The sequence below is a fragment of the Hesperophylax consimilis genome, chromosome 20 (genome assembly GCF_061612785.1).
Source record: "Hesperophylax consimilis isolate HC1 chromosome 20, BYU_Hcon_1.0, whole genome shotgun sequence".
Taxonomy (NCBI): domain Eukaryota; kingdom Metazoa; phylum Arthropoda; class Insecta; order Trichoptera; family Limnephilidae; genus Hesperophylax; species Hesperophylax consimilis.
The window spans coordinates 29,464,536-29,492,444 of record NC_142855.1 but is presented as its reverse complement, the minus strand read 5'-3'; the positions used below and the strand labels follow the sequence as shown (position 1 = coordinate 29,492,444).

The 27,909-nt window shown below is 32.9% G+C and overlaps 1 protein-coding gene across 4 annotated transcripts; it reads left to right on the top strand.

Moving 5' to 3' along the window:
• The first annotated feature begins 17,006 nt into the window (after positions 1-17,006).
• On the top strand, positions 17,007-26,609 carry LOC149414513 (uncharacterized). 4 transcript variants are annotated; one of them, XM_089643900.1, is made up of 4 exons: positions 17,007-17,204; positions 18,001-18,149; positions 18,974-19,141; positions 25,579-26,609. In XM_089643900.1, the coding sequence occupies exons 2-4, from the start codon at positions 18,026-18,028 to the stop codon at positions 26,400-26,402; spliced, it is 1,116 nt and encodes a 371-aa protein (XP_089500026.1). In that variant the 5' UTR covers positions 17,007-17,204; positions 18,001-18,025; the 3' UTR covers positions 26,403-26,609. The 4 variants fall into 4 exon arrangements, with proteins under 4 accessions (XP_089500026.1, XP_089500027.1, XP_089500025.1 ...); XM_089643901.1 differs by having other exon boundaries at positions 17,993-18,131; XM_089643899.1 differs by having other exon boundaries at positions 17,993-18,149.
• The last annotated feature ends 1,300 nt before the right edge of the window (positions 26,610-27,909 follow it).

Here is a 27,909-nt window from a genome sequence, read left to right as displayed (position 1 = left end):
TTGCTAACGCTGGCTAAACCTTATGAGATACATAAAAATAATGTACTACAAGATTATATACCTTAAAAAGGCCTAAAGAAATAAGTATGTTTGCTCATGATAACTCCTAGCAAAGCCGGGTAAACGTCACCTAGTAAGATTATAAAAATTCAATGTTATATAGTTTTTCACAAACAGCATCAAAAAAGGTTAGGTTTTGATTGGCAATCACAATCAAGTTTTGGCACTTCCTGGATAATTTATCTAATGTCAAATTATTATTCTTGTATTAATTAATTAATTAAATATTTAAAACAAAGTCGCTATCCGCGTCTGTCTGTTTGTGGGCTTCGTTCTTCTAAACTACGCAAAGGATTTTGATAAGGTTTTCACTCTCATTTAGAGAATTTCTTGCGGAAGGTTTATATATATAATACATGCATATTATATTTATAGAAAGTGGAGAAAAGTAAACGTTTTGTAATTAAATAAATAAAATATTTTCTTACATTGTGAACGCTGGCTAAATCTTATGAGATACATCAAAATAATGTACTACGGAAATGTACAGCTTGAAAAAGTCTCGCAACCCCAAACAATTTACAAGTCCAAGCTAGTTTATTAATATTTAACAATATTTAGCTAATTTATATAGCGTCGTTTTCGTGAGAAATCACCTCAAGGGTGCTGAAAATTATATTATATTATTAGATGACGTATATCCTACGTTGTTTGACTTTCTATAAAAATAATATTTATGTATTTGTTTATTTATTTATTACACGCCCTAGTGAAATAAATAAATAAACAAATAAGTAAAAAATAAATCTATTTGTACCAAATTAAACACTTCAAAATTAATACAATAAAGATAATGAATGTGTAAAAAAATACATCTGAACAATGAAAAACACAACAGAATAATGACAAAAAGGTTGCAAAAAAACACAGAACAAAATTCATAGTTAAAAATGTGAAAAGGAACTAAGAATCCTCGCGCATATATTTGAATTTAAAAGATTCAACAAAACAAAATATTAGAAGCGAAGAAGTTATATGGGTACATAGGTCTATTTGTGTCTAGAAGAATAAAAGTGATAGATTAAACAACATTTATACTGATTAGTTTTAAGATGAAATATATCACCCAGATCAGAAAGACTGTGAAGTCTCGGAATCGGAGAATTTTGGTAAGCTAGTGTCCTGGTGTTATTGAAGTAAAAAGGTAAGAAATGTCGGCATGATTTTTCGGGAACATGGATATTGATACATGGAAGTAATTCAGGACAGTCAATTTTAAAATGTAGTATTTTTTGTAACAGTATTAAATCTGTGCTTATTCTACTTTCTGAAAGTTTCAATAGAGTCGTTTTATCCAGGAGGTAATTGAAATCAATGTTTTTTTATAGGAATATGCAATTTATAGTTTATAAACCTTAGAAATACAATTTATATGTACACAGCTTTCGGAAGAAATTCTCTAAATGGTATGTAAAATCCACGGAGTAATTAGGATGAACTAAGCGCCCAAACAGACAGACTTGGACAGCGACTTTATTTTATACTATTTACAGATAAATCATCAATTATTTGTGAGGCGGTTGATAAACACCACATACTTATGTAACAATAGGATGACATCAACAAATAACATTGCTAAAATATATAGGTGAAAAGAATATTATTGTATTTATCGGAAATTTGATATATTAGTACCTACTATTGTTTTTATTCTAAATAAAATTTACTAAGGGGTGGGGGAAGGGGGTTGAACCCCCTAAACTCCCGTTGAGTTTACATACGTCCTTGCATGATGCACGGAGAAAACCTTCTGATAAAAAATATTGCTAATTTATTAAGAATCTCTTAAAATAATTCGTAATCCGGTTAAAAATGGCATTTCAGGCCCTTGACAATTGATAGGTTTCCTGATAATATTTTACTAAAATACCAATGTATTGTCACGATGTCTAAATATTTTCGCAGTAAAATACCAATGTATTGTCACGAAGTCTAAATATTTTTTTAGTAAAATACCAATGTATTGTCACGATGTCTAAATATTTTTTTACTAAAATACCAATGTATTGTCATGATGTCTAAATATTTTTTTAGTAAAATACCAATGTATTGTCACGAAGACAATTTTTTTTAGTAAAATACCAATGTTTTGTCACGATGTATAAATATTTTCGTAGTAAAATACCAATGTATTTTCACGATGTCATAAAAATTTAATGAAAATCATCAAATTACTAAGACAAAAGCAGGTGCATAATCACGTATTCCGATATTATTACGAATTTATTAAAAGTTTTTGAAGAAGCGACCTGCAGTTCCGTTTTTACCAATAATTAGCAGAGATTTTTAATAAATTACAATTGGATGTATTTATGGTTATGGAATTTGACGGTATTAATCAGACGATGGTGTTTTAGCTGCAGTGACTACTGTTAGAGTTGTGGCTTTACCTGTGGAGGATCTCCCTCAAAGGCTGCTGCCAGGACAACCGGGCACTTTGAAATGTGTAAGCACTCGCCCGGCAATCCTACAAGGGTGCATGGATCACCTGCACAAATAAATTAACAATATTATACACTTGTACAGGGCCCGCAGATACTTTATTGGCAGCAATGTCCTCTAATCTGGAACCACAAACTAAATACAGCAGTTTACACATTTTTAGAATAAAAATTTTTAGAACGAAAAAAATCACTGTCTGTGCGTGGGTAATATGAAAAGGCGGCGGTGGTTAGAGAATTTCCGAAGATGCAATATCCCTACAATACGAGTATATCGCTTCCTGGGGGAGGGAAAGAGGTAGGTTGTGAATTTCCGAAGAAAATATTCGCTAAGATCTACGAGATTTTAAAAACTTTCAATAGATTTTTTGTGAATATCAGTGGATTTCAAATGCGTTCTGTAGATTTTCAAAAAATCTCGGTTGATTTTTATAAATTCGGTAGATTTTTTATAAATTTGTAGGTTTCTACAAATTCGGTTAGATTTGTAGAATATCGGTAGATTTTAACTAATTCGATACACTTTCTATGAAAATCGGTAGATTTTTACAAATTCGGTAGATTTTCTATGAATATCGGTAGGTTTTTACAAATTCGGTTAGATTTATAGAATATCGGTAGATTTTTACTAATTCGATAGATTTTCTATGAATATCAGTAGATTTTTACTAATTCGATAGATTTTCTATGAATATCGGTAGGTTTTTACAAATTCGGTTAGATTTATAGAATATCGGTGGATTTTTACTAATTCGATAGATTTTCTATGAATATCGGTAGATTTTAGCAAATTCGGTTAGATTTATAGAATATCGGTAGATTTTAGCAAATTCGGCAGATTTTCTATGAATATCGGTAGATTTTAGCAAATTCGGTAGATTTTCTATGAATATCGGTAGATTTTTACTAATTCGATAGATTTTCTATGAATATCGGTAGATTTTTACTTATTCGATAGATTTTCTATGAATATCGGTAAATTTTAGCAAATTCGGTAGATTTTCTATGAATATCATTAGATTTTTGTCAAAATCAGTAGATCTACTGAAATTTCAGCAGGAATTGCATTGATTAAATCGATCTGATTGTGCATTTGAATTTAAAATGAAGTCATACAAAGATTGGAGACAGACACATGTGTGAAAAGTAATTAATTATAAAGTTTTAAAATGATACAGCCTTGGCCAAAGCATTATTATTAAATTTATTTTTTTAATGTGAATACCTCACAAAAGTAACGAGTGCTAACCAACCGTTTAAGCTATGGTATGGTATCTATGGTATGCTCAATGGGGTGTGTTGTTAGGCTGGAGATGAAGGAGTGGGGAGGGGAAGGAAATGTGGAGGAAGTACCTGACTATTCAGATCTAGGAAACGTTTCAATTCTGAATGATTGTCCTACTGAGAGTATATTTGTCGAACATGCCAAGAAAAGTAAAGTAAAAACGTTCCATGCAATAATGAGAGAAAACTTTTATTTAACTCACTACACTAGACCAGAAGATAGATAATAAGTACAAAGCGCCCTTGAGGTGATTTTTCACAAAAACGGCGCTATATAAATTAGCTAAATATTATTATTATTAATCCAGAATATTTCAAAATAAACCAAAGTAAGTAAGTAGTAATACAAAATCATGTGTTTTTGGTTTGAACATTTAGTCGCTTAGAAATGTTTCAGATGCTTTAATTAAATACTGCGAGTAGAATACATCTTGGCCTTTGAAATAATCGAGTATTTTTTAGAGTCTTTTAAGTATTTTTATAAGCCCAGAAAAAAATAATGTATAAGGCCAATGAAAACTGCTTTAAAGTTCAAAATCTCCTACTTACGAACCCATTTTCGGTTATGATTTTATTGTATAATGTGGCAAATTAAGTCATCTATAAAAGGTTCAAAAAAAAATTAAATATTTATGCCTGAACATCCACAAAATAAAATAAAAGGCAATTTTTGACCATGTTTTTTTCTCGCATAAATCAAAACAGGCGGATGGTGTTAAGCGGGAATTTAAACCTTATCGCCATCTACGTAAGGGTTGTTATTGATAGCGGCTCATTTTAAAATATTACACGACGTAGTGCATCGCCTTAAAGGCAAATTCTAATTTAGCCCCTAAGGCTTCTGGCATATTCTCTCGGAAGGTCGGACTAGGTATTTCCGCTTGGCAATAAAATCCAAATAAATGGAATATTTCTGAATGTATCCGAAAACAACAATTTATGTATTAAAAAGTTACTGTCACCTTTGTATAAAAATAATTTATAAAAAGTTCGTGAAGTTTCAGAACATTTGGTTTCATAGGGGTGTACATTTAAATTCTTCTGTGGTTCTAGATTTGAATATAAAGCGTGAAGTTTTCTCTGTCCAACACGGTAAAGATCATATTTCTCATCATGACAGTAATTGAGTTACAACGATTTCCATTTGAGCATTTTGAATATATAAATAGTGTAATATACCTATTCCAAGATTGCCTGATTTAACTGCACCAAAGACCGCAAATAAGAACACAGCACAAATTTGCATTTTGAAATAAATGGTTTATGTTGACCGAACGACGCGATGTTTCAAATGTTACTGACGGATATGTGGTCATGACGTACCTTAACCCCTTCAGCGTTTAAGGGTCAAATATGACCGGGCGTGAATATTTATACTGAAATCCATAATAAGAGATATACAAACTTCAATTTCTCGAAAATACACATAAAAGAAACAAAATATATAGGGTGTATCGGCACGTACCCGACAAACTTTAACCAGCTATTCCTTAGCACATTTGGAGTAAAAAATGATATGGGCACTTTGCTGTCCGGTAAGATTGTTTTTCAATTAAAAACAAAAAAAAATAAAAAAATCCACACTCCGTCACTGTTATTGGAATTGTTTCTCGTGTTCAACAGCTTTTATTAGCAAGTGTGTCAAAAAGTGTCCTCGCTCTTTCGTACACACTAAATAATAATAGTTAAAAATGAGACGAATGGTGCCGTGCCATTTCGTTGTGATTGTAAAAGCGCGCCAACGTAGGTACGTACGTACATTATTCAACGAAACTCGAACAAAATATTGCCAGACGGGTTTTCAAACTTTGACAAAGGATAAAACATTGGTGACATGTGGTGAAAATATGAATAATACATTTTTTATTAAAAAAAAATGTTACCGGACAGCAAAGTGCCCATAACATTTTTTACTCCAAATGTGCTAAGGAATAGCTGGTTAAAGTTTGTCGGGTACGTGCCGATACACCGTGTATATATATATGTTATTGTTTACTTTTTAACTTGCATAATTACATTTTAATTTTGCTCACTAATCTTAGGAACATACCTACAGTTTTTTTTTCTAAAATGTATTCATGCTACTTACTGTTGTAAAGCTATCGTGAAGGATATATAATTATTTTGTCTTGGGAAGTGTTCATGTACTTGAGATGTTGAATTCGTGTGTATAAATCCACATTGGATTTGGTGTATTGTTAATAGACATATGTTATATTCGTATGGTTTTCTGATTTTAAGTAACTTTGTTTCATAGTGTACTTTTTTGTGGGTATTTAAGTGATTAAATAGTGTTATGTAGCCATTTGAATCGTAAGGATCTGATAGTATTATTACCCTTGCGTCTGAACGATGTAGGCCCTCTGATTGGTCAAATTCAAATTGTGTGTTTCGGGTGAATTCCGCTAACTTGCAAATTAAGACCCGATTTCATACTAAAATAGGATCGCCTCATTTTTTCAAAAAGATCGTTTCTGCTCATATAATTATTGGATAATATCAAAGAAAATATGTTAAGAATCAAACATTCTAAGGTTCCTTCATTCTAATCGTCTGTAACTATCGGCTTAATTTTAAAAATTATTTCTTATTATGTGAACGAGATAAAATTAAAAGTACAGTTTTCTTACAAATTCTCCAAACAAATCGAACGTTTTTTCGAAAAATCGAGTTCTCGCAATTTTTCTATGATTCGTGTAAACTTTAGTATAAATGTGGTTAGCGTTGTTGAAAACATTTTTCACGTTTGATGTTAATATTTTGTTATTTAGAAATAGCAATGTTTATTTTAAATGCATACACCGGAAAGATAAATTTATCTAGTTTCTAAAACAGTATTTATTTTTGCAAAAAATAGGAAAATAAGATTTATAAAACGCATTTCAAATAACTTAACAAATGTAATGAAACTACTGAACGGTTAAGAATGTACATTGATCCTTGTATATTGTTAACTGCAGAGCCGGTCTGACCTTTTTCCTTTTGTTAGAAAAGTAACTCCGTTGAAAAATTCAAATCAGCCTTATTAAAAAACTGTCCACAACCGTCAAACATTGTTTTTGTCACATATAAATTATAAAATGGACTTTCCTGGAGAAAACCTAAATTACGATAACGTACTTTCTTCATTAAATTTACTAAAATTATCTGATCGTAGAATTATTTCCGATTTAACCTGTTTGTATAAAATCATTAATTCAATGTTTGATACCCCTGATTTATTATATGTAATCTCTTTTGGTCGGTTACAAGACAGTACCTACCATATTATTGTAACAATTCTATATCATCGTCCCAATTTCACACTCCTATGCGACGGATTCAACAGCTAGGAAACAAATACTATGATGTTGTTGTTATATTTAGTACATCAATTTCAATATACTACCCTGTTGAAGTTTTTTTCATCAAGTGGTGGAATATTTTAATAAAGGTATTTAATTAAAATAGAAATAGAAATCGAAATAGAAAACGATATTAAAGGTAATACTCAAAAAACATAAACTAACCGACACAGACCAAATATTTAAAAGCTGTGACGTACTTGATATACGCCAATTATATGTTAAAACACTACTAAACTACATTTTCGACCAAAAAAACAAACACAAAATATCACTAATAGACCGGTCAGACAAGCGTACAAAGAAAACATAAAAACTCCGACGGTAAACACTACCTTTGGACAAAGACACCATAAATACCACGCTATTAAAGCATTCAACAGTCTTCCACTTGAAACAAAAATTGAGGAAAATAAAAATATATTCAAACACAAAATAAAAACATGGATTAAAGAACAAAAAGACAATATTACCAAAATTCTATAACATAAAAGAATAAAACATATACACGCAACACAAAAAAATATATAAAACACGCAACACGCACAAACACATATATCATTATAATGCCGATTTACATTCTCTTTTGATATTTTTCTTTTAGTGTTATAATTATATTTTAATTTTTAATCTTAATTTTTATTTTAAATTTATGTTTATTTTAATGTTGTTTTTCTTTTTTTTTTAAATGTATAAATTCTTAAATTATAAAATGGGGGCCTCAGCACGGGTAAACAACCCAGTGAGGCCAACATTACTGAATTGAAATATGAAATATTGTAAAAAAAAAAAATGTATCAACAATAAAAAAAAAATAAAAAAAAAAAAATTGACTAACACATAATAATTTTGTCAACTGAAACAGAAAAAAATATTTTGGATTTTTTGTGTATTGTGCCTGCATGCTGTGTAGATCAAGTTCAGTGATATTTTGACTTTATAATTATTTTTTTGCAATTGTTTTAAATAGTCGTTTTTCCGCACTATTTTCGTGTATAATTTCGTAAATATTTTTTTGTATATATGTATGTAAAAGCCTTAATAGGCGTGAGATAAATATAGTTATAGTATAAAGACTGTAAAATATTAGTCGTGTTGGTACTAATAAAAATATTTTTAACTGGACTCCGAAAGAACCAGCAACGTCGCATTATGGTCACATTTCTGCAGCCGGACACAATGAAATTCAGGTTATTTAAGTCACCATATTTATTAATTTACTGTTGAACGAAAGTTATGTTTTTTAATAACATAAATGTTTTATGTATGTATTGTTCGCGCAATATATAGGGGATTGTTAGGTATGCATCCACAGGCAATGGACAAGTGTAATGTCAATACAAAATCCTGCAAATGTCCTACCTACCCTTTTATCCATCCCAAAATGTCACCATAATAAAATTATTGTTGCGATACACGTAAAATCGGACAAGTGGCGTCAGTTGCTCATCAGAGTTCGTAGTGATAACTAATATCAAACAGGGCGATTATATATTTGTGAAGTGAAATCAACCAAAACTCCTGGAGACGTGTGGTAATCATCAACGGGTGAGTCCATCTTTCCTGCATTCCAATCTGGGCTTATCTTGTGCTCCAGAAGCCCAGATTTATACCTTTTTGATTATTGCACTGTCCATCGGGTTTGTCGGATGCATAAATCGTCCCATAACCTATCATTCGGTGTAGTTTGGGACTGGTCCTTTGGGCGTGTGGCATAGGGCATTGCTCTGCACCACCTCTAAAAATATAGCGGAGTCGCAGCTTTGCGACATCATTTCACATAAAAAATTATATTGGCCTAACAATGAATTTAAATTCTCATTTTTTGCTGGTTATTGGAAATTATAATAACATTTTTTATTAGATAAGCGAGATTCAAAATGAAAGGACAGTTTTCTTGTGTTTTCAAAGATTCGCATACTCTACAATTTTTCGACACTTGGAGTAAAACTTTTTTAACATTTTAAAATGTCATTTTTATAGTTTCTTAAAATGGTGCTCGTTTTTATATAATCACAAAAGGAAGGAGATAAAGTTCAGGGAAGATAAAAGGTATGAGCGTTGGTTAGGAATCTAGGGATCAGTGGGTCCAGGAGTGACGGATGTTTGAATTAATCCCTCCCGCTGCGGTACGAGGGTCGAGAGAGTCCTGCTGGAGAAATAAAAAAAAGATCACACTAACCCCCGTAGGTGGGAAACAATGTGGGTAGACAATCCTCACCCCATAAATCCGGGCACCTCTGCTAAGTCCCCAAACGTAGCGATGATCACCACTTGGGATGATCTATCACAGAGGTGTTGGTTATGGCAGTGCCAGTATCCTCCTACCTAATTGAAATTGATTGATAACCAACCAATATACGCCAATTATACGTTAAAACACTACTAAACTACATATTTGACAAAAAAAAATACATCAACATACACAAAATAACAATAACAGACCAGTTAGACAAGCGTACAAAGAAAACATAAAAACTCCGACAGTAAACTCAAGTTTTGGACAAAGACACTACCAATACAATGCTATAAAAGCTTTCAACAGTGTAAAACTTGAAATTAAAATTGCGGAAAATAAAAATAAATTCACACACAAAATTACAAAATGGATTAAAGAACAAAAAAGACAATATTACCAAAATTTCATAGCATAAAATAAAAATAAAACCTACACGTAACACACAAAACCAATATAAACACACATCACTCACAAACACACAAGATTATATTTTAAATGTATTATTTTCTCTTTAAATGTATTATGTAGATAATATTTTCATATTATAAAATGAAGGCCTCAGCACGGGCAAGCCACCCAGTGAGGCCTACATTACTGGAAAACTTTGAAATGTAAAAAATATTCTACCAAATAAAAATTTAAAAAAAAAAAAAAAATTCGACAAAATTCAGCCTAGGAGAGGACTCCAGACCAAACTGAAGCAAAACCTATAATAATACACCAAATTATTATAAGCAATAATTAGTCGATTGAAATATTCATAAGAATTGAAAACATCTTTCGAGTAAAAATAATTACTGCCGACGGGAATTGAACCCGCGCCTTCTGATGTCAGGTCAGGTGCTCTGAAACTATTGAGCTATGTCGGCTTATTCACTACTCGGCTACTTCAATCAAAAATTACTGCTTATTATATTTTTTCACCTGTAATGTGGATATAATATGTCTCGACGCCATCTAGTGGGGAATTTAGCACTAACAAAGCATTTCCTGCAAAATAAAGTTGGTTGTTTACATGTTAGCCAGTAATTATTGCTTATAATAATTTGTTATCCTTTGTGCTATGCATAAAAAACCTTTGTCTTATAAACATTAGTTTATCATTAAAAAAATAATTACACAATAATGTCACATGTCCGGCCCTGGACTTTTAGAATGGTGTTTATTTCGCACATGATGTCAAACTTCGCTAAAAGTTAATTCTACATTAGACGAGTGCAAAATAAATAAACCATCTTCTGTTGACTGAACAAGTTAACAGCCAATGCTAAAAACCCTCCTACTTTATAATCTAGTCTATATACCATGTTAGTTGTCAATGAGAAATACAATAAAAAATTATACATTATAACATATCTAATCAGGAAAACCTTCCTTGACCTAACACCGGACATGATGTTAAAAATATATTAATCATATGTGCGACCTCTCCTGGAATATGCTTTCCAAATATGGAGTCCTAACTTCGCAAAGGACACTGGGTATAGTTATAGTTATAACTATAGTTGACGTGTACCCACTGGGTATAGTTATTATTAAACTGCAACGATTTTAGGCTTCCTAAAACACACTTATCAGAAACACAAAACAATATTTATTATAAAGGTTTTAAAATGTTCAATGAACTCCCGGTAATTGTTAAGGAAGCTAAAAGTCTCGCAGTTTTTCGTGGATTATGTCTCAATGTTGTGAAATCTAAATTTTAGTATGTAAGAAGTAAATAATATTGTAGTAGACATAGAAAATAATATATTAGGTATAAGATGTAAACTCTTATAACTAAATAAAATATACATTAAAAAAAAAGTTATAGTTATAACAACCACAAGCATTCAAGAATCTCTCAGACGATAAAAAAATAAGAAACGCAAAACCATTTCAGGTACAAAATTAAAAGATGTATTAAAGAATAAAATATATATACTCGTACGTAATAAGGGTACAAAGGTTGATTTTGAAAGACATCTGACAAAATATTATGTACCAGTGATTTTTAAATAAACGAAAAAAGAACTTTGCACTTGAGGAAAATGAGAAACCAAAACTGAAAACACAAAAAGGTGAACAATAAAAGAAAAACCTATGTATCTGTTATTCTATGTCCATAACATGTGGAGTATTGATTCTTCTGGCGTTAACACAATACAAATAATATAATATGTACAATTTTTTATTTTTTTTTGATACACACAGGTACATATATTTATTTTATATATATAAATTACAAACAATGCATAACAAAATGAACCTTTGCCTGTCCAACTGGGAAGGATTCCCGTTTCAGGACAGCCAAATTGTGTATTTAGTACATAATATTCTTACAATGGAATGGCGATGCTGTCAAAACAAATTTTGGGAACATTGTTGATTGCATTCGAAGTGACAGGATGGTTTCTTTATCCTTGAAAGCATCGCAAAGATGTAATTTATTACCAGGGTCAATTTGGATACATTAGTAATTGCATTCAGAACAGATGATTGTTTTCTTTCGGGACATCACAAGTCTGAGATTCTTTCCAGGGCATTTTGGAGAACATTTACAATTGTATAGTTAGAATTTCCACATTTATAAATCAGTATAAGACATATGCATCCTAGTGTATTTTTTTTAGAATTTCTTAAGGTTTGGAAATTACACATTACTAGACCAGAATATATGCCGTATGGCATGAAATTCCAATTTTAAAATTTCGTTTCTTTATTATGCAAAACATAAGACAGTAACAAAAGAAAATCCCACAAAGGCGAATCCTGTGCGTGGGCATTATAATTTATGTATTCAAAACAGTGGTGGTTAAATAAAGAACAAAAATATGGAACCTATAGATAGATTGATATGATTTTACTGGAGTTTTTGCGTATTTAATAAAAAAAAGTTAAGGTTGAAGTTAAATATTATTATTATTTTTTTCTTCTTTAAATGTAGAGTGTAATGGCATATTTTAGGCATTACAAATTAAAGAAAAAATTCTCTCACTTCCAGATTTTTTCCAGGTTTTGGCAAATCTTGATGAGCAAACACCCACAGTAAACAACACGACAAAATACAATATTCTACAGCAGCACACATAAGCGTAACTACAGTGCCCACTCTCCGATACAACGACTTCACACCATGGGAAATCATTACTTGGGTGATGCTGACATAGTCAATACCGACTTGGCAAGTTTTGTGGATCATTTAAAACATTTATTTCAACAATACTCCCAAACACATTATGTAAACCTACAAATAGCTGTAATTTTCTGTTTTTGTTTCTTGTGTTTGTATGACTTGTTGCATAGCTTTTATCAAATGTAATTTTATTCTTATTTTTTATGTTTCTAAGTATCTGTCAAACTAAAATTATACTACCAACCATGTAAAAGCCCTCTGGGCGTTAAATAAATAAATAACTCGGCAAGGAATTGAACAATTTCGTGAAAATATAGTTAATGTGTCTTTGGGCTAGCCTAGTTTGTGTCTCTGGCTAGAACGATTTGGGTTTTTACAGAAATTATAAGGACGAGTGGATATAAATTTAAAACATTGGACACAGTAGATCCGCCTTAGTTCCATAATGTCAGTTTCCTGAAACAATTGATCGGATATGTCTTAGTCTTCTGGTGCATCTTAATGATAGACTTCTGAACAATTTCTAGAGGTTTCACATGATTATTGTATGTTTTTCTCCAGGCGATTATTCCGTAGGAAATGGATGAAAATACCAATGCATCATAAACAAGCCTCATGGTTCTTATGTTAATGATATTGCTCATGCGTTTGAATATGTAAATTAGGTGCCTCAGTTTATTGACAGTTTTTTCTATGTGTTAAGTCCATTTGAGTTGACAGTCAATAGTTACACCAAGGTATTTGATACAATTTTCTAATTTTATATCTTCGCAGTTTGAGCATGTCGCAGGGTTGGAATTAACATTATGGAACTTAAGGTTAAGATTATTTTTAGGAGATGACTTTTGGGTATTATAGAAGGGAATAAAAAGGGTTTTATCATAATTTATCCTTATTCTCATTAAATAAGACTCTAATGACGGAGGTTTGCTCTAAGCTCACATATTAATTATTACTGATGAAAGTATTACTTTAATCTCAAATGTTTCTAAAAGTATTCCTATAGATGTAAGTTATTTATATTTAAGACTAGCTCACGGGTACCCGGTGTTGCTGGGGGGTTATCGTTAGGAGATAGACATGTACCATTGCGTATTTTTCTGTAGGCCTTTTTAAGATATACAATTCCGTATAACATTATTTTGATGTATCTCATAAGGTTTAGCCAGCTTTAAAAATGTAGTTCCCGAAAACATATTTTTACGACTTGATTATAAAACATCGACTTATCTCTACTTTCTATAAATATAATAAGCATGTATTATATATGTAAACATTCCGGAAGAAATTTTCTAAATGATAGGGAAAACCGTTTTGAAATTCGGTGCGTAGTTTAGAAGAACTAAGCGCACAAACAGACAGACGCCAATAGTGAATTTATTTTATATTATTTAGAGATTAATAAAATACAAGACCTAACCATTAATATAATTTTTGTAAAACGGTTCGAAAATTTTATAAAACGTTTTTCAACTATAGAATTAGCGGAAAGCACCATATTTTATTTTTTCTAGACGATGAATTACTAACTTCCCGAGAGATCCCTCTAGAAACATTTGAGATTTTAGTAATACGTTCATCATAAATAATTAAAATAAATAAATAAAGATTTTCTAGGCCTGCTAGGGCAAAGTCGACCGTAGGTCCGTCCACTACACCGGTCCGCGCGCTGAATATTATTTCAACATGACTGTTCAGGATCTAACTTCACTCTCCTGACAGAGCAATCCGGCGTGGTACCACCAGATTCCAAGGAAGTGTGACTGGAGTAACTCTTCAATAATAACTCCAGCTCTTGAATAATGGTCTTTATTTTAACAATAAAAAAGACCCGTGGGCAGCTCATGTAAGGTGAGCCCAATATTGCTATCTCTCTCCGCGGTTTTATAAACCACATGTAAGTGAAAACCTGGCAGCTCTGCCGTTTTGCCAAAACGACCGCCCAAGACGGATGGTAACAAGAGAAGAACGATTAAAATCCGTGGCAATACGAAATTGCCCAGGCAATCGCTAACACAAAAATAAATGTTGCCACACCCATAGGGTGACAAGCACCAATATTAATATTTCAGTACCTGAAATCTTAACAATGACTTTATCACTTATGTCATTAAGATCCCCACATTATTTAAGAGATTTGCTAGGGCAAATTCAACCTTTGTCTTCCCAATATACCAGGGCCGTGCGTCACATATTTTTGTGCACGAAGTTTTGTTTTGGCTTTATTTTAGGGAATTGTCTCGTCTTAATACAAATGTTAATTACCGGCAGACAAGCACCCCACGTGTCAGCTTTGCCACACAATCTTTTTAAATCATAACTTTTAACTACCATTTAATCTTATTTAAAAAAATAATAAAAAAAACATCAATATAACTCAAAAAGACCATTTCAATTCAACAATAATTTCCATAAACATACGTAACCGACCAACTTAGAAATACCTACATTTAAAACCTGGTACTTTTTAACACTAAATAATATGTTTAGATAATTATATTATGTATCATTCTAACTCTCGTGTTTCTTGTCTCTCCTAGTATTATTTGTAATTTTACTGAGCCTATGTATAATTTGACATGGTTTTTTAACTGTACGTAACTTGTATTTAATTGCATTTTTACCTGTATTTATGTAATTTGTAGATTTTTGCTGTAATTTAACTGAGTTTTTGTAACTGGATAGTTCTTACGTAAGTGAGAACATCTGTTATACTCAGTATAAATAAATAAAAACTATTATGAAAATGAAGGTATAATTGTTTAAATGCTTGTCGTAATCGTAAATCAAAACAACTACTATTTAATTTTCCCGGGACTGAAAAGAAAAACATCTTCAATATATGCGGGTTTCACTGTATACAATAAAAAAAACATTCAGGGATAACGATTAGTTTGACTTATTTTTTGTCTAGTTTTGGCGCCTCCCCTCGGTACAAGATCATTATTGGATTTGACCGTCTGGGATTTATATTTTTTTAATCCACTGAGGTCACGCTCTAAAGTTACGTGGAAAAAAATAGAGCAAATGAAAAAGAAAAAACTTAAGAAAAAGGAAGTTTAAGTCAAAAATAATTTTTCACAAAGACGATAAATAATAACAGAGATGAAGTCTCAAAATAATATAAAATTGTCGTGATTACCACACAAGAATCACAACGCTTGGAACCAGTGAGACTATGGAACCCTCAACTTGAAGAATGTTGTGAAGAGAACAAGACCAATTTCGGGGGCGGGTATAGGTACCGCCACCCCTGGTACCAACAACTTCACCATAAGTGATCCGATTTGGTTCGTTTAGCAGGAGTGAGGTTTGTCAATGTCTTGGCGGAGGATGCCCATCAGTTGCGTGGACAGCATTTCCACATGACGCCTGTGCTTGAGATTGCAAATCATTTGTTAAGATCTATTTTAAAATCTATCAACAGACGATGCAATCGATGCTGATCGTCTATTCCAGTAGTGATCAGCCTGACTTAAACAACGTGTTTTGTTTTAGATATTCACACACGTGAACATTCCAATCAGTCCAAAAATGTATTCAAACTGGGAATAATCAGTATGTTTTGGCGTGTTTGCTATTTTTGTTAACACGTCGAACTATATAATAATAATAATAATTTTATTCCAGAATGTGGTAAGGTTAATGCAATCCCACGCGTCCCATATAGATAAACATTTTTTTGAATAATAGATTTAATAAATTAACAAATAGGGAAAACTATGCAGGGTGTGGTCTTGAGTGCGCTTGGGCCCAGCGCTCACTCAGGAGTGGCGCTTGGTGTTGGTAGGCTGCGGTCACCAACGTGTTGGCGGAGGCCATTAGCCGCATCCTGGCTCCAGTGACCCGGTGTCTCATCAGGCCCGCAAATCCATTCAGTCCTAGTTCTGTGAACATTGTCAACGCGCTGCTGTATCTTTGGTATCCAAATATGATTCTACAGGCGTCATTATATTGAATTCGGAGTCTTTCCATTGAGCAAGTTCGGTAGTGACACAATGTCTCACACGTATACAGGCCAGTACAGAATCCGTTGAACAGTATTTTTTTTACGGTATTGCTGCATTTGCAAAATCTGCGGGCAATCATGTTAGACACTATGCTTAGGATTCTCCTTTGTCGTTCGATATCGCCATCGTCCGATAGGTCTTGATTAATAATGTGCCGCAAGTATTTCACGTTCGAACAAGGTAAGGGAAAGGTTAAACCACATATATAACAGAATAAAAAAAATACTTTTTACATCACTGAAGATAAGATGGAAATAATAAATCTAAACGAAACATGAAAAAGGTAATGGTTGCAGCTGCGAATCATTACATTGATGGGTACGAGTATAATCATAAAAAGGTGAATAGTTATTCCAATAAAGTTGAAAATATATTACTCCGGGTAGTACAAATTTCTCAAAAATGCTAGGCAGATTCCAGTACTAAAACTTGGCAACACTGACATAAAACAAGAATTATTGTCTATAATGTGTAGTTTCTATGGTTAAATATCCTTCACCCGCACGATGTGTGCTGTCACTTTTTATAGGTTATGTTAATTGGCCTCGCTCATTTCGTCAATTTGTAAACCTGGACTGAAAACATTCAGTTTTCTCTCAAGAAATTACTCAATCTTGTTGGAAAATTTATAAGTTCCGCTTTTGACTAAAAAAGTGATTAATTGTTTTATATTTTACTGTATCAGGGTAAATTGCTTTGTGCTGAACGGCTGTAAGTAAAACGTGTGCCATTTTTATACCTATGACGAATGAAAACTATTAAATTAGCTTTCTTAAATTTTTTATACACATTCATTGAACCATTATTAGATTAGACAACGTCATCATAGATTATTCTATCTTCCTGCCTGCAGAACTAACCTGCCAATGGTTCTCCCGGTAGGGAGGAGTATATTGCTTTTGAACCAAATCTCCTCCGAGATTGATATATTTGGCGTCAGTGAGGAGAGATTCAGAAGGGAAATTCTTCTGATTGTTGAAAGAGTCTCTCCACATTGACGAGATCTTTCACCACTGCCTAAAATTTTTTTGGAAATTCCACATCTTGAAATTTCTTTTTCTATGTATAAATACTTAAAACAATCTTTTGTAAAATTTATTTAACCTAATTTCTTATATGTATTAAATCCTAATTTGTAGTTGTGTAAGAAATTAATAAATTTTATTATTATTATTATTATCTTTTAGATTTTTGTGTGAAAAAACTTGTTTTACTATTAACCGAGTGGTTCAAAGCTGTAGAAGTCTCAATTTATAGCTGCAAGGAAAAGGAATTGCGGTAACCATTTAAATCCTGAATTGCCGATTACTTCTTAATAATTCTTACTATTTTTCGTCAACTCCATCTGTTTTTCTAGACTAGACAAATTTATTTGCCAGGCTCAATCCCAGCGCTAGCGAGTTGTCTTATTTTTCAATATAACCGTGTATCATGTAATTCAATAAGCTAATTTAATAGACCCATCACATTGACATGATCTAATATTGTATTGGTTTCAGATAAACAGAACTACCAAGTCATTACGTAGAAGCATGGATTCCACCTCCATCAAGTTAGAACTAGAGACAAGTGCGGAAGAGAATGTTGATGTGTCCTTTACGGAAATCGATATAGATCACGCATCAATCAAGGAAGAATGTACGGAAAGCATTTCAGGTATTATTTATTTAGTATATTACTGTCTTTCAGACGCAACATAAGCGATAATAAACCTTGCAGGTTTTTATTTGGCTTTCGACTATTCATGGTTGGATTATGAATACCTCCACTAATCTTTAGTCTCTTGGTTAACAAGGAAATCCAAAGCAAAATGGAGACACGGAATTTTTTTTTTTTTTTTTTTTAATTTGCCGGTAACCCGGGCGTTTATTGACATCAAGTAAACTAAAACTAGTTAACGACTGCAGGTTGAAAACTGCTTGGCGATTAAGATTCTCTCACGACGCTAGTCAAGTTTAGGATTTCAGTCATTATCTCCGCTTGTTTAGCATAGAATAAAGAACCACTTCTTCTGTCATCTGTCTTTGCTATATTGCGCTCAAAAACGTCTTAAGAATCAAGTGATGATGAAGACGACATTCTTTATTATCTTCGAAGGCGGAATCGTCTTATAATAAGATCTTGGGTCATCCAGTACATTCTACGACAATTTTATTATGATACAAATTGTATTCCATACCCAGACACCAAAACACCTTCACAAGATCTTCAAATAACTATCCAATCTTCAGAGATAAACCTAAGAAATGATTTAACTCTATATCTCTACCACAAGCATTTTATATTCACACATTTATCCAACTTACTCTCTGTCTATTGGGTTAGTTCATGTTAACAGGTGCTTGCACAATGCTGACACATTCGCACAAAAACCGATAATTTTATTTCCGATTGAACAAAATTCAACTGTGTGTTAGGACTGTACAAGTTACTAAAAGTCAAACAACATAACAAGCATTCCTTTTTGTACTGGTTATCAGGTGAAATTAGTAGAACGCAGCATTCTAATATGAAGGAAGTTACCATCAAAGCAGAGCCAGCAACAATTAAAGAGAAAAGTGATATTCCATGTACAGAAATCGATGTCAGCCTCAAGGATGTTAAAAAGGAATGCTTGGAGCACGATGAAAGAATTCACCAAACGGCAGGTATACCTAAAATTCTTTTCTATATTTTTTATTGACCTCGCAAATCCCGTAATCTTCAAATGAAGGGTACAGACAAAAGATACTCCAACACCCTGGTCGATGTATGTATGTATGTTGTTAAGTTTAGGGACAGAGCTTTTAACTGGATCCACGGACCTCACAAATTGACATTCATTTTTATAATTTTTTTTCAATACATTCATTTGAATTTCGTTTTTGTTTTGTAAATGAATTAATGCAAATCTTAGGCCGGGTTCCCACTACGCCGGACCGGCAGATCTGCCGGGCCGGTAAAACTGCCGGAAGGGCTAGTGGCTGTACATTTTATATGTAGCTATTCAAATTATCCCGGGTCCGGCATTTTTGCCGAGCCCGGCATTTTTACCGAGCGTTTTGTCACTGCGAAAGTGCAGGTAGAACCACCGGACCGGAGTAATGTGAACGAGTTTGTGCCGGTATCCGGCTGTCCCCGCTCGCCCCGCCCGTGCTCCGGGCTCCCCTCGGGTCATCGGATCGCATTTTTTGTTAAAAGTAGACGTGTATCATGGAAATTCAAACCGAAACTTTAATTACGCTTGTCCAAGAGAGACCTGTTCTGTGGGATACGACCGAAGACGTCTATAAAGACAAAAACTTTAAGTTAGCAGCTTGGCGTGAAGTATGTTTAATACTGTAACCAGACTTCGATGAACTGGAAGAAAAAGAAAGAAAACAATACGGTGAGTTTTTTAATGTTTTATTGATAAAATGTTGCATTCACAAATTTTATTTTATAGCTGCTGCCTGCCACTGAACGGAACCAATATCCGAAACAAAATAGTCAGTAAATGCTGTCCGTATAGCGTTGGCATTAGGGCCACCTCGACTCGACCCATTTCGATTCACAAGTGTCATTTCTTGTTCTTGTCTTTGTTCTATATTTTGGTAAATTTCAAAATTTATACCGTCTTTTTCTGTAACAAAATTATGTAAGACTGTACAAGCTTTAATTACTTGAATTGCTGTGTCTACGTTCAGATCTATAGCTCGATGGAGTACTTATTTGCCAGAATACAAAAAGCGCACTCAACATACCTTCTTGCTCGACTTAATCTATAGTTAAAAATCTTTTTATCAGTATTCAAATGTGTACCTCCATACGGACGTAGGAGATTAGGTGTTAAAGCAAAGCCTTCATCGCCAACTAGTATGAACGGTAATTCCTCGTGCAAGTTTTCATGAACCGGTCTAGGCTTTGGTACTTTTAAAGTACCATCATTGATCTTTTGCCAAAATGTACTACCCTTTAATATAGTAGAATCGCATTCCTTGCCATATGAGCCCACACTAATAAAAATAAATCGGTACTCTGAATCAACAACTGCCATTAATACAAAAGAATAATATTCCTTGTAATTAAAGAACATAGAACCACTCTTGGCTGGTTTCAAAATTCTAATATGTTTGCCATCTACTGCTCCAACACAGTGAGGAAAGTTGGCTTTTCTTTCGAATCCTGAAGCGATGTCCTCCCATTCTCTCTCTACTGAGGAAATCTGTCTTTAGATATTCCCAAATGACGTGGCTCAATTCTTTTATTATTTTACTTATTGTCGAAACGCCTATTCTGTATGAGTAATGTATTTCTTTGAATGAACATGCTGAAGCTAAATATATGAAAACAATTACCCTTTGTTACTACATTATTACTTTATACGTCACCAATAAACAAATTCTATTCTTCGAAGAAAACTTCTTCTAACTGCTTTTCACTTTGTGATGGCATTATTTATTTTTTATTAAAACACAAATAACATTGTTTACATCACTTTATTTAATAGAAACTTTGAGATCAGAATTAAAGAACATCTTAGGGCTTTAAAGGGAAACTGTGAATCAGAATTTGCGGATCATTTATTAAATAACGACCATACTTTCGATATTAATTCAGGTTTTAAAATACTACATTCTGGTTACAAGGTATCTCAAATCAATAATTTTGAAATCCTAGAAATAAGAAAACACGTGAATATGAAAGCAGATATTATTAATAAACAAAAATTTTTTATAAACCCCATTTTAAATATTTTCCCAATTACCCGGTCTTTCCCGTCTAATGACATTTTAATTCCTACTTTGAATAACCCTCCCCACTCTTACCCCTCCCCACTCCTTCTACCTCTTCTTTCTAGACCTAATTTTAATTATAACTTTAGTATACTTGTGCTCCTGATGAAGTGAACTTGGTTCATGAAACATGTTGAGATTTTGTATCGAAATAAAGTGATGTAAACAATGTTATTTGTGTTTTAATAAAAAATAAATTCTATTCTATTCTATTATGATATTTTTTTAATGATTTCAGGAAAACTGGTTTCAACTAAATGGAACAATATACGTGATTCGTGGCTTGAGTCAGTAAATAAACAAAAAGATGAGTCTAAATCTGGATCTTCGGCCAAACAGACACGAAATTATTTATATCACGAGCAATTAATGTTTTTAAAAAAACGTCTCCGAACCTCGCCCACCTCACGAGTCAGTTTCAAAAAAAGCAAGAACCGAGACTGAAGTAAGCATGGAATCAGATTTTCGTTCACCTTTAATTAAAAATAAAAGAAAAATTGATAATAAAGAGGTAAATCATAAGATGGTAAAGTTTTTGGACTCCAAAATAAAGCCAGAAAAGGAAAACCATCATCTGTCTTTTTTCAAAGGCATTATATCAATCTTGAACACTTTAAATATCGAAGAGATTTCAAGCTAACGTCCTGACAATGTTGCAAAAAATTAAAAGTAGGAATTGGCGTGATTCTAATCAGATGACAATACTACACAAGCGTCAATCAACAGGCAACACCTACGCAATATCAACACCACTCTGGATACTCTACGTATCAACAGGCAACAACACCTATACCATCAACTTCACCTTCGTCCTCCAATCCGTTTCCAGCTTCGCCAACAGCATCTAGTAATCATTCCGGAAATTCCCAAGACTCCCAAGAATACTTAGATTTTGAAGGGTTTTAAGTTTGAAGAATTTTTATAAAGCTTTAAGTTTGAGTACAAATAAATACTTAATAAGTTATTTGCATTTTTATTTATCATAATTATTATCAAATACACTTACACACACACATATTATATATATTCACACTCATCAAACAAACACATAGCAAACATAAAATAATCTTACCTTAGACATATGGTGGTTGCGCCAATGCGCAATAGACATTAATTTATACATACATCTCATGCACACATACACACATACCTGCGACCACTGTACTGATATAGTATTATTGTCCTTTGTCCTACCTTCCTTTCCATTCCTGCTAATTTACGTGCCCTTTGGTAATCAGTATATTGCAATAACCCGAACCGCTCACAATAAAACCGCATCCGCGCGAGATTTCATCTCCCTTATCTTATTACCTAATTATTCGCGCCGATATCGTGCAAGCCGCTCCGTGTTAAGTGACATTGTTGTGAGGAGAAAAGACGGGAAGAAACGAGTGCCCTTTCCTAATGGTGAGTCCTTCCTTTATCCGTACAACAAAAATTGCCTTATGTGCAGTGGTCATTGCTCAATCATCCAAGGTCATTCGACAATTATTTCTTACACTATCATAAAAACAACTTCATAACTTCTTATACACCATATGGCTAATCTTTGTTCTGGGCAAATACATTCTCTGAAACTTGTATCTCGTACTCCTATTGAAAATCGTCCCAGTAAATTGTTAAAAGTGGTTGCTGTCATTCGAAAATAATTGAAGAAATTTGATTCGTCACTTCTAAGTTCACATATTAATGTTTCAAATGTTCCAAGTGAAAATCTTCCCCGTAAAATAGGATGCACCCAATGTTTTCTTTTATTTTGCCTTCTATTGTGCGCACAGGTCCAAATTCAACTGAGGTGAGTACTTGACTGTCCGATTTTCTTGTCGGCTCCGGTGTAATGTGAACACTCTTGTCGGGTGTCCGGTTTCCGGCAGATCTGCCGGTCCGGCGTAGTGGGAATCCGGCCTTAGAAGTGAAAATTAATCCACTTCTTGAGATCGTGCTGAAACTCAGTAGAAATACTCGTTGTCGATGAAAATTCTTTACAAGCCATTAAACTATTATACGTATCTCTAGTAAGAAGTCTAATTGAATATAACTCAGTAGTTTGGTCTCCATCTTACAAAATTCACATTAACAACATTGAGCGAATACAAAAAAAATTCTACATTTTATAAATTTTAAATTAAATATCCCTGTCGAAGACTTAAAATACAATTTCTTATTAAATACTCTAAAAATACATACATTAGAAGATAGACGTAAAATAAACGATTTAACGTTCTTATTCAAAATACTTAACTCTAAATTCGACTGTTGTGAACTCCTGCAACTTATAAACATACATACACCCACAGTAACAACACGACAAAATACAATATTCTACAGCAGCACACATAAGCGTAACTACATTGCCCACTCTCCGATACAACGACTTCACACCATGGGAAATCATTACTTGGGTGATGTTGACATATTCAATACCAACTTGGCAAGTTTTGTGGATCATTTAAAACATTTATTTAAACAATACTCCTAAACACATCATGTAAACCTACAAATAGCTGTAATTTTCTGTTTCTGTTTCTTGTGTTTGTATGACTTGTTACATAGCTTTTATCAAATATAATTTTTTTTTATGTTTCAAAGTATCTGTTAAATTAAAATTATACTACCAACCATGTAAAAGCCCTCTGGGCGTTAAATAAATAAAAAAATTCCTTCTGTCAATTTTTGGTGGCACGCACGTACGTCGTACACGCACGCGCACCAACTTGCATTTTTCTGAAATTGGATGACATTGTATATAAAAAAATTACAGCGCTTAATATACGGAATAAATGTCGGTACCATCCAATTATGATTTGGCTTAGATGTTAGTGGTATTCGCTCATTTTAGTTCCTGTGTAGGAAGATTCAATCCTCAGTCAAACCAAAAAAAATAATTTTGTTCTTTGAAATTGGTTACCAGCCAGCCCAAGAGATGGCGTAACTATGTCGGAAATTGAAAATATATTTAAAAAATCTTAGTATTTTACGAGTTGATCTATTTTACTATTTTTTATGGCCGGAGAGCTTCTACATTGGGTACACGGAATGTTACATATTTTTACAGGCATCTGTGTAAACGGCATTTATAAAAAAAACATATATACTTTTGAAATAATTTAATCAGAGGTGATGAATATGAATACTAACACTAAGGACGGGTTGTTTCGGAGAATTTGAACAATTCATCACATTTCAACGTCCATTTTCGGGATCTGTGAAAGTCCTATTCAAGTTCTGAAATTGTATGATTATAAATTTGTCACTGGACAGAACTGAAATAAAAACAGAACTTGAAAAAATCCTTCACAGAACTGAAAATCAACGTTGAAATATGATGAATTGTTCAAATTCTCCGAAACAACCCGTCCTAAGCTACGTTCAAACTCACTTGTGGTAAGTGTGTTGCAGTCGAACTGTAGTATCTGGGCCCTGTACGAAACATCGTAAATTTTGAAGATTGAAATGTTCTTCTTTTTCGTATCCATTTCGCCTCCTTTCAATTAATTCTAGGTATGACAAACTTTTCACTAGAATCTCGTAGATGTTTTACGTTAGTGAAATAGTGATAGTGAAATTCTGCCACAAATCAAAATACTTCTGCCAGAATTCACGTAACCACAATATTTTCTATTGACTTTTGGGTCACCAAATCTACGAAAGAGCGATCCACTACCTGTGGATGTAAAATGCGACGTATTCTTCGAAACCTACAACAGTGAATTTGCATAGTTTTTAGTATTATTTACTCAACTGTTTTGTGTCCACGGTAGTTTTAAAATGTATCGAAGAAGATGTTTGTAATATTGTAATTTTAAGGCGATGCACTACGTCGTGTAATATTTTAAATTGAGCCGCTATCAATAACAACCCTTACGTAGATGGCGATAAGGTTTAAATTCCCGCTCAACACCATCCGCCTGTTTTGATTTATGCAGGAAAAAATCATGGCCAAAAAGTGCCTTTTATTTTATTTTGTGGATGTTCAAGCATAAATACTATTTTTTTTCGATCATTTTATAAATAACTTAATTTGCCACATTATACAATAAAACCATAACCGAAAATGGGTTCGTAAGTAGGAGATTTTGAACTTTAAAGCAGTTTTCATAGGCCTATACATTATTTATTTCTGGGCTTATAAAAAGACTTATCTAAAAAATACTCGATTATTTCAAAGGCCAAGATGTATTCTACTCGCAGTATTTAATTAAAGCATCTGAAACATTTCTAGGCGACCAAATTTTCAAACCAAAAACACATGATTTTGCATTACTACGTATGGCATCGCCTTAAGTACAAATATAAATTATATAAAATGTGATTTTCTCTTTTTCTTCTAGGTGCAGCATTGAGAGTAAAGAACACAAATTCATTCGATCAAGAAATCAGCAAAAATGGTTCTAACACAAAATTTTTCCCCTGTCCTCAATGTGACAGAAAACTAAATTCGAAACAAAGTCTGGTGGTTCATCTTCGGATCCATACTAAGGAAAAACCTTTTTCATGTTCCTACTGTAGCTATTCATGTACACAGATGTCAAACTTAACTAGGCACAAGCTTACTCATACTAAAGAAAAAACATTCTCTTGTTCTTACTGTAGTCATTCATGTACAACAAAATTTTCCTTAATCACGCATATTCGCACTCATACTAACGAAAAACCATTTTCATGCTCTTACTGTAGTTATTCATGTTCCACGAAATCTCGCTTAGTTGCACACATTCGCACTCATACTAAAGAAAAACCATTCTCGTGCTCTTTTTGTAACTATTTGTGTTCAGTGAAATCAAGCTTAACTTTACACGTTCGTACTCATTCTAAAGAAAAATCATTTGCATGTTCCTACTGTAATTATTCGTGTTCCGTGAAAACAAGCTTAACTCAACACATTCGCACTCATACCGAAGTAAAATCATTATCATGCTCTTACTGTAATTATTCTTGTTCTAAAAAGTCGAGCCTTATTGCACACATTCGCATTCATACTAAAGAAAAACCATTCTTATGCTCTTACTGTAACTATTCATGTTCTCGGAAGTCAAACTTGGCGATACACCTGCGTACTCATACTAAAGAAAAACCATTCTATTGCTCTTCCTGTAACTATGTATGTGCCCAGATTTCACACTTACATAGACACAAGCTTACTCATACTAAATAAAAACCATTTTCATGCTCTTATTGTAAATATTCATATTCGCCGAAGTCAGACATAATTGCATTTGCGCTCCATTCAATATAAACCATTTTCCTACTCTTACTGTAGCTATTCATGTTACCAGAAGTCAAACTTAGTGATACACATTCGTACTATAACAAAAATAATTTTATTTAATTACAGTAATATTTCAAAGGCTGATAATGTGTTTCTAGAAGGTATTTTTAATTTTTTATTAAATAATTACTTATGTACATTTTTTTATTTTTTTTTACATTTATTACATACAAGATATACAAATATAAAAGGAAGCTTTGACTGTCCAACTAGGAAGTTTCCCGTTTTAGGACAGTCAAAGTACATTACAATTAATAATTACTCATTTAGTATAAATAGGTACATATAGGGTGAGGGGGGTTAATAGCACTAACTCCGGGAGGTGATTCTACAAAGACGATAGAATAAAAAAAACTTTTTCCGAAATTCCGACTTTTTTTCCATAAAAAAATACGTACTAAAATCCTTATTGTGAGGTACAAACTTACCCGATAAATTCGCTGTGAGCTTGCCGTGGCAACGTCGCATATTCTTGATTAGCCCGTATCCATGAAAAACTCTTGTAAACCATATAATAAAACCGAGATTTTGATATTTACAATAAGCTACAAAATCGTAGTTTGTTAACCAAATCCAAAAAGAATAACAAAATGTTGTATAATTTTTAACGATTAAATTATTGATAAGTATTAATCACTTCACTCTCTAATGTCATTCTATATCTTAAAGGATAAACTTCGGGAGTCCACTCCAGGAATTTTGTTCAGGAAAGTCATTTTTGCATTAACAGAATGTTTGAAACTCTATAAATTTTCTGCTTTATGTAATAATTAATACCCGTGAACGGTGAATTTCATAATTTAATTAATTATTGGCCAAAGTTAAGAACAAATTGTCAATTGTTTATGAATATCTCTAAATAGTATAAAACAAAGTCGCTATCCTCGTCTGTCTGTTTGAGCGCTTAGTTCTTCTAAACTACGTTGTTTCGTTATGACACACATTCCTAAATTGGTGATTGTTTCATTTGATTTTATCTCTCTATTTCCTGAATTTTTTGTTTGGAAAATGAATAATATTATTAACAAAGGTACCCACAGACATAGGAATTAATAGACGAGAAGATAATGGCGAGGGGTAAAATCAACTGTTGAAGAACGAAGGGAGTAAGGCTGACTGTGATTCGTCAATAAATCAATCTGACAGTAAATAGGCATCTCGCATTATAATATCACCATTTAGTTCTTAAAAGTAAAATCTGCCTTTGAATGAATAGACATTTCTACATGGGAGCGCAAATTACTCGCCACGTTATGAACTAATTTGCGAAGTCCAAATTCGGCAAAGTAAGGCAGCTTCTATTTTCAGAGTCGTAGTTAGTTTCAGAGTATTTAGTTAAGACACTTTTACAAATGTCTCATAATTTACTTACCCCAGTAAACAACGATGAGCA

What these genes read in the sequence shown, in the direction of transcription:
- LOC149414513 (XM_089643900.1), top strand. Translation starts at nt 18,026, where the DNA reads ATGGATTCCACCTCCATCAAGTTAGAACTAGAGACAAGTGCGGAAGAG. An exon ending in ATGTACGGAAAGCATTTCAG is followed by an intron (nt 18,150 to 18,973) that starts GTATTATTTATT and finishes ACTGGTTATCAG; the next exon opens with GTGAAATTAGTAGAACGCAG. An exon ending in AAGAATTCACCAAACGGCAG is followed by an intron (nt 19,142 to 25,578) that starts GTATACCTAAAA and finishes TTTTTCTTCTAG; the next exon opens with GTGCAGCATTGAGAGTAAAG.